Source organism: Pipistrellus hanaki (assembly GCF_964339955.1).
Source record: "Pipistrellus hanaki genome assembly, chromosome: 12".
Taxonomy (NCBI): Eukaryota; Metazoa; Chordata; class Mammalia; order Chiroptera; family Vespertilionidae; genus Pipistrellus; species Pipistrellus hanaki.
Window position 1 is genome coordinate 54,938,168 of NC_140514.1, and position 11,223 is coordinate 54,949,390.

Sequence of the window (11,223 nt, forward strand, 5' to 3'; positions counted from 1 at the left end):
TCAAAACCTGATCGCGTTTTTATACCATAGTTTCATGCATTTTAATAATCTGATACATTTAAAAGTACTGTTGCTGGGATTTTGGAGAAACCAAGATGGCGGCATAGGTAAACGCCTAACTGCAGCCCCACACAACAATTAAAAAAAAAAATACAACTAAAATACAAAATGGACATTATCCAAAACTACAGGAAAGTTGACTGACTGGAAATTCTACAACTAGAAGGAAAGAGAAAACCAGAAGGAAAATCAGGAGCTGTAAAAGCCTAAGGTACGGAGACACGGTGCGCGCAGGGAGAGGACGGAGCCAGAGAGGAGGGGGAGGCTGAGGGCCTGGCTGGTGTTCCCTAGCGGGAAGGAGATAAAAGCCCCGGACTGTGCTGAACCCCAGTTCCAACAGCACTGAACCCCAGCTCTGGGCGAGACCCTGGGGACCAAGGCTCATACGGAGGGAGTCTGGGCTGTAAGGTGGAAACTCAGGGGAGTGGCAAAAGGCAGTCGCACACGTTGTGTCCAGAGAACAGACTGTTGACTGTGCCCCTGGATTGCCCTAGTGGGAAGGAGACAAAAGCTCCAGACTGCTTTGAACCCCACTTCCAACCCCACTTCCAACAGCACTGAACCCCAGTTCCGGGCTCATTGGGGGATAGCCTAGACTGTTTCGTAGCAGGCAAAACTCGAGGGCACCTTTCTCTCAGAGGTGCTTGCAGCGAGTACAGAAGGACCCTGAGGAACACTGAGACTCAGGAACCTCATAGGGCGGGGCTGAGGGAAGCCAAGGCTGAAGGCTCCAACCTGAAATTCGCCCCATCCAAGCTGAGCACAGAGGCTTTTGCAATTTTCCAAGTCTAGTGGAATAAGGCTGTCTCCTGGCATAGACACAGCTGATCCTCACAGCCAATTGGCCTGGAAGTCAGTTCCTCCCAGTGACACCAACAACAATCAAGACTGTACACACAGTCCACAAAAGGGGGCACCAAGAGTATTCACCTCAGGTAACTGGGAGGCTGACCCACTGAACCATATAGGATACCTTAACACACAAAGCCACCCTACCAACTCAGGGAAACTGTGAAAATGCCAACACAAGGAAACAGATCACAAACGAAAGAAATGGAGGACAAAAAGCAACTTGATATAGAGTTCAAAACGACGGTTATAAGGTTTTTCAAGAATTTCCTAGAAAAGGCTGATAAAATAAACAATACTTATGAGGATATGAAAAGGGATCAACTAGAAATAAAGAATACATTGTCTGAAATAAATATTATAGAGAGTCCTAAAAACAGAATGGAAGATTGCAAGAATCAAGTCAAAGGTTTGGAACACAAAGAGCCAGAGGACACACCTCCGCAGAAGCAAGAAGACAAGAGAATCCAGAAAGTTGAAGATAATGTAAGAAACCTCTGGGACAACTTCAAGCGAACCAACATCAGAATTATAGGGGTCCTAGAAGAAGAGAGAGAGCAAGATACTGAAAACATATTGGAAGAAATAGTGACAGAAAACTTCCCCCACCTGGTGAAAGAAATAGACTTACAAGTCCAGGAAGCACACAGAACCCCAAACAAAAGGAATCCAAAGAGGACCACACCAAGACATATCATAATTAAAATTCCAAGAGCAAAAGTCAGAGAATATTAAAAGCAGCAAGAGCAAAGCACCTATAGTTACCTATAAAGGAGCACCTATACGATTGTCAGCTAATTTCTCAACAGAAACCATGCAGGCCAGATGGGAATGGCAAGAAATATTCAAGGTGATGAATAATAAGAACCTGCAGCCAAAAATACTCTACCCAGCAAAGCTATCACTCAGAATCGAAGGACAGATAAAGAGCTTCACTAATAAAAAAAAGCTAAAAGGAATTCATCACCACCAAACCAGAATTATATGAATTGCTGAAGGGGGTTCTTTCGGAAGAGTAAGTAAATAAAGATAAAAATTATGAACAACAAATACGCAACTATAACAAGTGAATCTAAAAACCAAGGGAATTAAAAAATCTGATGAACAATATTAACTGGTGAATATAATAGAATCAGAGGTATGGAAGGGGAGTGAACTGACAATTCTCGGAGGAAAGGGGAGTGGGGGTGCGGGAAGAGACTGAACATAAACTGCACCTATGGATGAGGACAGTGGGGGGTGGGGAAAGGGTGGGGTGGGAACCTGGTGGAGGGGAGCAATGGGGGGGGGGGGGAAATGAGGAACATTTGTAATAATCTGAACAATAAAGATTTATTTTTTTTTAAAGTGCTGTTGCTGTTATTTTGCATTCTTTTTAAAAATTTAATAAATCTTTACTGTTCAGATTATTACAATTGTTTCTCCTTCCCTCCCTCCCCCCATAGCTCCCCTCCACCAGTTCCCACTCCACCCTCTGCCCTTACCCCCCCCCACTGTCCTCATCCATAAGTGTATGATTTTTGTCCAGTCTCTTCCCGCACCCCCCACACCCCATTCCCCCTGAGAATTATCAATCCATTCCCATTCTATGCCCCTGATTCTATTATATTCACCAGTTTATTCTGTTCCTCAGATTTTTAATTCACTTGATTTTTAGGTTCACTTGTTGATAGATATGTATTTGTTATTCATAATTTTTAATCTTTACCTTTTTCTTATTAGCCTTTTATTATAAAGGATAGGAGTTGTTTATGGCTTCTGGATTAGAAGCTTTAGAAGTATGTTTTGTATCCTTTCATATTGTTATTTGTCATTGGCATCTGTTAATGAATTGTTACAGCCACTATAGATGGTAACTTGGCAGTATCTATTAAAATTTAAATGAACAGCCTGGCCAGTGTGGCTCAGTGGTTGAGCATTGAACCATGAAACAGAAGGTTAGGGTTCGATTCCTGGTCAGTAGGGGCATGCAGGAGGCAATTGATCAATGATTCTCTCATCATTGATGTTTCTCTCTCACTCCCTCTCCTGTCCTCTGAAATCAAGAAAAACATTTTAAAAATTTGTTGTTAAATGAGCCAATAATTTGGTTTCTCTGTAGCTACATAGAAGAATATTCATATCTACAAAGATGCCTATTTATGGAGGTATTCACAAAGATACACATTTGAGCGTGGGGTGTAATATTAAAAAAAAAAAAAAAAAAGGATAACCAGGGTGCTCCCCGATAGGGAAAGGGTCCACATGCCATTTGAGTGCAGTGCAGTGGAACGGTGTCTGCTAATGTGGGAAGCGTGCTGAGTTGTGATCACAGCATGTGCCTCTTAAAACATGTCTGTAGAAACACGTATGTACATACACCAAATGGCAGGAACGAAGTCAGAGGAAGTCTAGCAAACTGACCAGGTTCCCAGGGCCACTGTGGGGAGTGAGGGGCTCTTGTGGAGCTTTATTTGTTACGTATGGATTTTTTTACAAGGAGTAATTTTTTTAATAGGCCAGTTAGTTTCATGTGGAAGAGACTAGTTTTCTGCTGAGTTGCAGGTGAAACCCGCCAGGAACACAGGGAGCAGGGTGAGTAGGTGGCTGGCAGTGGAGCCCAGAGCTTATCACTTTTCCTTGTCTGTCCGCCTCACTCAGGTCTGGGTACCCTTTCCCTCCTCATAAGGAAAGAAAGGGAAGCACCTTTGACAGAACACCCTGACGCATACAGATTGAGTTTCTTAAAAAAACAAATCTGGTCTCAGCCCAGCCAGTGTTGCTCAGTGGTTGAACATCCACCCATGAACCAGGAGGTCAGGGTTCGATTCCCGGTCTGGGTACATGCCCAGGTTGTGGGCTCAATCCCCTGTGGGGGCATGCAGGAGGCAGCTAGTCAATGATATTTCTCTCATAAATGTTCCTCTCTATCCCTCCCCCTTTCTAAAAACTCAATAAAAACATACTTAAAAAAAAACAAAAAACTTTTTTTAAAAATCTGGTCTTAGAACTGGCAAGAACTTACAAACTAGCCGGTTAGCCCGGGGTAGGGCCTTGGCAGCTCTTCAGGGCCTGGGGTGTCCTTGACCCGAAATCCCCCTCCCTCTCGTTCGGTCATCTCTGCTCATGTTACTCCCCCTCTGGAGTCTTATTTACTGGCTATCGGGTTTCCTCTCAAAGGTCAAGACGGAGCGTTTTGCTCGGCTGGTTGAAGGGCAGGCTGGCATTAGGGCCTGTTAGGACTTTGATTTTGAGGCTGGTGACAGGTTGCTTTGCGACTGGATTAGCGGTGAATGTTATGCACTTGGACCTGCAGCCATGTCAGTCTGGCCTCCCCTCTGGAAAGACATGTCCTGCTCCAGGAGGGCGGCTGGTAGGGACCTGCTGGTGGGGCCTGGCCTTCCAGGGCTGAGGTGCTGGCAACAGGCTGGACGAGGCCCCGCGGTGAGGGAGAAGGGCACCTTGGGGGCGCCACCCAGAGTGGGGGCAGCCTTGGCACTGGGAGACCCCTTGCCGCCTGACTTCTTGCCATGAGGGTTCCCAGGCCCTGTGGGCTCAGGCCTCCTTTCCCACGGGCGGTAGGGCTGGGCCTTGCAGGGTCACAGGTGGCCGGACCCACAGTGTGGAGGCTCACACTTGACTCTGTTTCATAAGTGGTGTCTGGACTTAGGAAAGTGGGAGCTATTTCCCCCTGAATCCGGGCCAGTGGCCAGGCACCCTAGGACCCGTGTCCGGTGGAACTGCTCCAGAGTAGGCATGGGGGGTGGCATAGGTGCGGGGTAGTAGGTGTCTGAGGATGCCCCTGACTCAGCTCAGAGCAGCTCCTCATCTGCCTGTCCGGCAACAGGCCCACCTGGTATTTTGGTGGGCATTACAGAGCCACAGAGTCATCTGGCTTGGGTGCCAGCCACTGCCCCGCCCTGCCTGCCCCCAGGGACAGCTCCCCTATAAAAGTGCTGGCAGCTCAGCTCCTCTCACTGGGGTGCGGAGAGCGGGGGACCATGGAGGGCATCAGCGTGCAGCAGTTGGTAAGGACGTGGGAGGAGGGCCAGGAGGCAGCCAGTCATCCGGGCACCCCCGGGCCTTCTCAGCAGAATGAGGGGCAGCAGCTGCTTCTGTCTGAGGATGGGGTTTTCAGAGCCCAGACAGCAGCTCCCTGTCTGTGTGCTGGTTCTCCTGTGGGTGGCGAGGGAGGGGGCTAGGGAGCAAGAGAGGGAAAGAGTGACGTGAAAATCCTAGAAGAGTGAGCTTTGCCCTGGACAGGATGGCGATGGCTAAAGAGGAACAGGAAGCGGCAGGCCCAGGCTCAGTTTAGCTCAATGCCGGACATCCATGGCTCTGGGAATGGCCGGGGGCCAGCTGCCTCGGCTGGGAGGGAGGGGGAGGGTGCTGGGCTGAGGGAAACGGCAGCGCCGGTGGCACTTCGGGATGCTGTGGTGCCACAGTGCCCACGGGCCCAGCCGTGCTGCGTGGCCAGCGTTGGCTTTGAAAGGGAATACAGTTCCCTGTGGCTGAAGCCCCCGGCCCGGCCACCCAGCCTCTCCCCTGCACACTCACTCCTTGGTGCGGGCCCGGCAGGGGCAGGCGGAGCAGTGTGGGGCTCTGTCCCAGCACAGCTGAGTGCTAGTTCCACACCCTTTTACTGATGAAGAAACAGCTTTGTGAGGAGCCAAGACTGGAACCCAGGAATCCAAGACAACCCCATCCCCCACCCCATCCTCACCCCTCACCCCCTGCTGCCCAGGCATCTCCTGTGCCCCGAGCTTGGGGTCGGCTGGCAGTATGGCGTGATCTGGTAGGAATGCAGGGAAAGCTGAGGTGTCATGTGCTCCAGCTCCCCTGGACAAAGCCCAGCATATAAATAGACGGGGTCACGCCCCATCCTGTGCCCTTGCTGACAGGCCAGGGCAGGGCAGGGCAGGCGGAGGTGGGAGAGCCAGCAGCAACCCTGCATGGAGAGTTCCGAAAAGGGTGAGCTCTTGTTGGACCCCCCACTGCACAGCTGGCTCTCTAAGGACCCTCCTAATTATCCTCTTCACCCTCACCCTGTCCTCACAGGTGAGTGGAGAAAGAGAAGGAGGGAAAGTGTTGGGATGTGGACATGGAATTCCTGATCCTGGAGGCTGGCCCGGAGACTGGAGGCTGGGACCCCATGAGGCCGTGGCCCAGGAGAGGCAGAGGCTGGAAGAGGAGAAGAGGAGGAGAGTGAGTGCCCTGGTGCAGGGGGGGCGAGCGGGGGAGGCCCAGAGCCGGGGGGCCTGGAGGCCGGCAGGCAGCCGGGGCGGGGCGGCTGTGTCTGCGGCAGGCGGGAGAGGCCAGCCGAGAACAAGAGGCTGCCCCAGCCCGCACCTGGCTGATGAGTGGCATGGTTTTGTCTCCTGCCCCAGCTTGAGAGGTTTAAGAGTTCCAGAACTAACCTGGAGAACCTGGCTGACTTGGAAAACTTGGTTCAGAGACGAAGAGAAAAGCGATTGAAACGCAGAGTCCCCCGCAGGGCACCTGAGCCCGTGGTTGAGGTGGGTGAGCAGTCAGAGGGGGGAGTAAGGGGGCGCGCTCCCAAGGCTGAGGAAGAGGTGAGGGCGGGCTTGGGGAAGGGGCGCTGCCAGCCGCACAGCCTGAGCGGAGCCCCGCTGCACTCAGGGCCTGCGGCTGCTGGAGTCCGGGGTCGGGAGGCGGGTCTGCTCCCCAAGCTCCTGGGGCTGCGGCCGTCCGGCTGCTCCCTTGTTTGTGGCCACACCACCCGCCCTCCGCCTCAGGCCCACACGCCTTCTCCCGTGCCTGGCTCTGCTCCCAGTGCCCCTTTCTCTGAGGTGAGACACCGGTTACCCTGGCTTAGGGCCCACCCGCTCCGTTCCCGCCCCTGCACGGCAGCTGCCATGACGGTTACAGACAAGGTCACATTCTGAGGTCCTGGGGGTCAGGACTTCCAGTGTATGAACTGGGAGCGGGGACACAAGTCAACCCATAACCCCCCACCCCACCAGCTACCTGGCCAGAATCTACTGAGGTCGGTTTTTAAAACTCATTTGTGTGAGCCAACAGTGTCTGTAGGCCCTGCAGCCCGCAGTGTGCAATTGGTTTGCTCTCGTCCTTACCTTACCAGCCCCAGGCCCAGGCCCAGGCCCAGGCCGAGCCCGTGGGCCTGGACACATTCCTGAAGGCGGCGGCTGAGAACCAGGAGGCCCTGATCGACAAGTACCTGGCGGACGGAGGGGACCCCAATGCCCACGACAAGGTAAAGGGAGGGGGGCCGGAGAGCAGCTGGCACTGCGGGAGTGCCACCGTGGGAACCACAGGGCTTTTCTGTTTGCGGGGCACAAACCCAGAGGGAGGGGCTCTTTGCGTGACTAAGAGCAGGCAGCTCTCTCCGGGCACCAGCTCTGGGAAAGGGGCGGAACCTCCAGAGGCACCCGTTGCCCCTGCTCACCCTCCCGTCTCCACCGCCAGCTGCACCGCCGGGCCTTGCACTGGGCCTGCCTGAGGGGCCACGGCCGGCTGGTGGACAAGCTGCTGCAGGCCGGGGCCGCCGTGGACGCGCGGGACTTGGTGAGAGCGGGAGGGCGCCTCCCCCCGCAGGGGCCGGCGCGGCCGCAGCACCTCGGACTCAGCGCTTTGCTTTGCAGCTGGACAGGACGCCCGTGTTCTGGGCCTGCCGGGGCGGCCGCCTGGACGTCCTCAAGCTGCTGCTCAACCACGGCGCCCAGGTCAACGCGCGGGACAAGGTGAGGGGCGCCCCGTGGCGGCCTGTTCCCGAGGAGGCGCAGCCCTGGGTTGGGGTGAGCCTGCGCTCAGTGACCCTGCCGCCCGCGCCCTTAGATCTGGAGCACCCCGCTGCACGTGGCGGTGCGCACGGGGCACTGCGAGTGCCTGGAGCACCTCATCGCCTGCGGGGCCCACATCGACGCGCAGGACAAGGTAGGCGCTTGTTTGGGCGGCTCTGCGGGGCAGGGACCGGGCCTGAGCTCGGGGCCAGGAGGACATCCCCACGGCAGCACTGGGGCTCACGGCCCAGAGCCCAGTGTTAAAGCCGAGGACGGGGAGTCGGCTCCGGACAGGAGCAGCGCCCAGAAGCCAGAGGGCAGGGAGCCTCGGGGACAGGGCAGGGTGCGTCAGGAAGAGCTGCTGCTGCCCGCGGCTCCCCCGGGCCAGACCTGGGGGGTCCCTTAGCGTAGGAAGTGCGTTCCTGTGGGGGAGGGGAAGGCAGGGAGAGCACCGACGTCCGCTCCCGGCAGGAAGGGGACACAGCCCTCCACGAGGCCGTGCGGCACGGCCACCACCGGGCCATGAAGATGCTGCTGCTCTACGGAGCCCGGCTGGGCGTGCGGAACCAGGTGAGCCGCAGCCCGGCTCCCGGGAAGGCGGGCGGGCGGGCGGGCACCAGGAGGAAGGACTGACCGGCAACCTTGTTCCCAGGCTTCGGCGACCCCCGTGCAGCTGGCCCGAGACTGGCAGCGGGCCATCCGGGAGGCTCTGCAGGCCTACGAGGGGCATCCCCGCAGCCGGTGCTGACGGCAGCCGCAGGGCCGCTCCGCCACCATTCCGCCCTTCCCCTCCCCTCCCGTGTCCGCGCGGACCTCAGGCCTCGGAAGGCGGTGGTGTCGCCCCGGCCGGCCAGCGGGCAGATGGAGCAGGAGCGGCTGCGGCAGAACCAGGAGGCCAGACAAGGCGGCGGAGCCGGTGCGGGGACGGCCGCGAAGCTGAGGAAGCCGGGCCTCCAGCCCGGGCTGTGCGGGGCTGCCCGGGCCAGGAGCCGCCTTCGAGGTGCCCTCCCTCCCACGGCGCCTCCTGCCGGTGGCCACGGCACAGCCGGCCGGCGCCGGGGACGGTCTCTCGGTGATGCCGCTCCGTCGGCGGGTGTCTGAGCGGCTCCGGACAGCTCGGCCCAGGACCTCTGTGTTGGTCTGGACGGGGCTGCTCAGCAGGTCTGAGGCCCCAGCGCAGAAGTCCAGAGCCAGCCTGGTGGCCACGGGAGCCCTGAGACCGAGGAGCTGAGCCAGTGCTCGGAGCCCGCGCCCCGGGGAAGGCTGGGGCAGGCCTGTGCCGCTGAGCCGGTCAGCCGGGCGCTCCCGGTAACGGTGAAGGCCTGGGTGCGGGGGTGCCGGTGGCCCACTCAGCTTTGGGGCTGTGGCCCAGGACCCTCTTTGCCTCAGGCGCTAATGCAGGGAGCTCAGTCCGTGCCTGCAGCTGTCGCCTCTGCCACCTCCCTGCGGGGCACCGCAGGCTCTGAGCCCCGCCGTGGAGGGAAGCAGAGCGGCACCTGCCCCCTGCTGGCTGGCGCCCACGTGGGCCCAACTGCACACTCTCCAAAGGGACCTTCCTCCCACTGTCCCCGGCGCTTCCCTGTGCTGGTGTGGGCGGGCTCCCGGCAGGCTGGGTCCTCAGTGCCAGGAGGGAGCCTCGAGGAGCTCTGCCCTCACCCGAGCGGTAAGCCGAGGGGCAGCTCCAGGTGAAGGCGCCTCCCTCCCTCGCACCCGGGCGGCCCCGGGCAGACACCGTGCAGGCAGTTACTTCTAAGCTGGTGGCCTTCTCGGGCCAAGAGCCAGCTCTTCTTATTGTGAAAAAGCCGACTAGAGCCCACACTGTCCCTCCCCAGGGCGGCGCCCGCCCAGGGGACGGAGCCAGCACCACCAGGTGCTGGGCCGGGGGAGCAGCAGGGACTCTAGTCCACGGAGAAGATGGCTCCCCACCCAGAGAATGGGGACACTTACGTGACCGACAACAGTACCTTTTATACGCATCAATGTGTCCATTGAAACTGGCTGGTCACCCCCCACTCCCCGGGCCGGTGTGTGCGGGGCGAGCAGCAGCGAGGCCATCGGGCCAGGGCCCGCCTCCCCAGCAGCCGGGCACGCTGCTCACCACGCACAGCAGGCAGCACGCTGGGAGTCCAGGCCCGCGGCCCTCACGCTCATGGGCATCTCTGCTCATGGGTGGACAAGTTCAAAGAGCAGTGGTTCTCAGCCTTGGGCTGCTGCTTAGACTCACAAGGGAAAGTTTTAAAAGTCCTAATATTCAGACAACACAGTCAGAGTCCCCGGGGTGGGCCCCAGGTGTTACTTTGTCATGCAGACCACACACTGGTCCGCGCAGGAAATCCTAAGAAACCCACAAGACCACCTAGAATAAGAGTTGGGCAAAATCTCAGGATATAAGGTGAACATGCAAACCCCATTTCTACATATTAACGATGACCATGTGACCACAATGAAAATCAAATGCTGGCTGGAGTGCCGTCCCACACACCACAGGTCAGTTCCATTCCCAGCCAGGCACATACCTAGGTTGCAGTTTTCATTCCTAGTCGGGGCGCATACTGGAGGCAACCAATCAGTATTTTTCTCTTCCCCTTTCTCTAAAACCTGTAAGTATGTCCTCCGGTGAGGATTAAAAAATAAAATCAATAAATCATATTCTTGGTGAGGTTAAAGTACTATTTACAATTGCTTCTAAAAATAAAGCCCTTAATTGTAAATATAACAAAACACAAAAGGACTTACATATATGCCAAAAGCTACAAAACACGAATGACTGAGACAGAACAAGAGGTAAATGGAGACTTATGGTGACCATGGATTACGAGATACAACACAGCAACGATTTAACCCTCCCCAATTGATGTACAGATTTATGCAGTTCCTGCCCAAACCCAGTAAGGTATTTTATAGAGGTAGATAAGATTATTTTTAAACTTGTAGCTAAAACAATTTTGAAAAAGAATGAAGTGGAAGGAGTCTACCAGATTTCAGAACTCCTTACAGGCATACGTCGGAGATGCCTGCGATAAAGTGAGCGGGTCTTTCTGCTGGAGGAGTCTTGCCGCCGTTTGTAAGCCACGCAACGCCTGTGAGGAGCAGTAAGGTGAGGCGCGGTGAAGTGAGGTGCGGTGTGCAGCACCAGGATCACAGTGGGTGCCGATGGACACAGACCAATAGTTCAGAATCCACAACCCAGAAACAGGCACCACCTGCCCAAATGACTTTCTTCAAAGATGCAAGATTTAACCAGTTAACTGCCACAGTATTTTGAATTTAAAAAGGTCCACTGCTTGAGTGTATAGACACTTTGTGGTGTTCAATGGTTAATTCACGAAGGAAAAGACAAAGGTGCTGGAACAACTGGACATCCAAAGGCTAAGAAGAAAGTTGAAAGTCAGACAACTAACAGAAAAGGATTTCCTGGTCGGCGGCGGCACACCACCACCCGAGCTCCGCAGACGCCAGGCGGTGTCCCCAGCGAGCAGGGAGGCGGGCGAGAGGACGGGGCGGCCCGGGTCAGTGATGCGGGAGCAGGAAGGAGTCCTCACGCAGAGCGGAGGGCAGAAGCAGCACTGCAGCC

The 11,223-nt window shown here is 56.0% G+C and overlaps 1 protein-coding gene across 2 annotated transcripts; it reads left to right on the top strand.

Moving 5' to 3' along the window:
• The first annotated feature begins 4,852 nt into the window (after positions 1–4,852).
• ANKRD23 (ankyrin repeat domain 23) lies at positions 4,853–10,308 on the top strand. 2 transcript variants are annotated; one of them, XM_084900361.1, is made up of 9 exons: positions 4,853–4,916; positions 5,947–6,093; positions 6,276–6,404; positions 6,992–7,123; positions 7,336–7,434; positions 7,512–7,610; positions 7,705–7,803; positions 8,121–8,219; positions 8,302–10,308. In XM_084900361.1, the coding sequence occupies exons 1-9, from the start codon at positions 4,890–4,892 to the stop codon at positions 8,395–8,397; spliced, it is 927 nt and encodes a 308-aa protein (XP_084756487.1). In that variant the 5' UTR covers positions 4,853–4,889; the 3' UTR covers positions 8,398–10,308. The 2 variants fall into 2 exon arrangements, with proteins under 2 accessions (XP_084756487.1, XP_084756488.1); XM_084900362.1 differs by having other exon boundaries at positions 6,998–7,123.
• The last annotated feature ends 915 nt before the right edge of the window (positions 10,309–11,223 follow it).

Bases quoted from the DNA above. Each gene is read 5' to 3' on its own strand.
- ANKRD23 (XM_084900361.1), top strand. From the start codon at position 4,890: ATGGAGGGCATCAGCGTGCAGCAGTTG. The intron at 7,124-7,335 runs GTAAAGGGAGGG...CTCCACCGCCAG, and splicing joins ACCCCAATGCCCACGACAAG to CTGCACCGCCGGGCCTTGCA. The intron at 7,611-7,704 runs GTGAGGGGCGCC...CCGCGCCCTTAG, and splicing joins AGGTCAACGCGCGGGACAAG to ATCTGGAGCACCCCGCTGCA.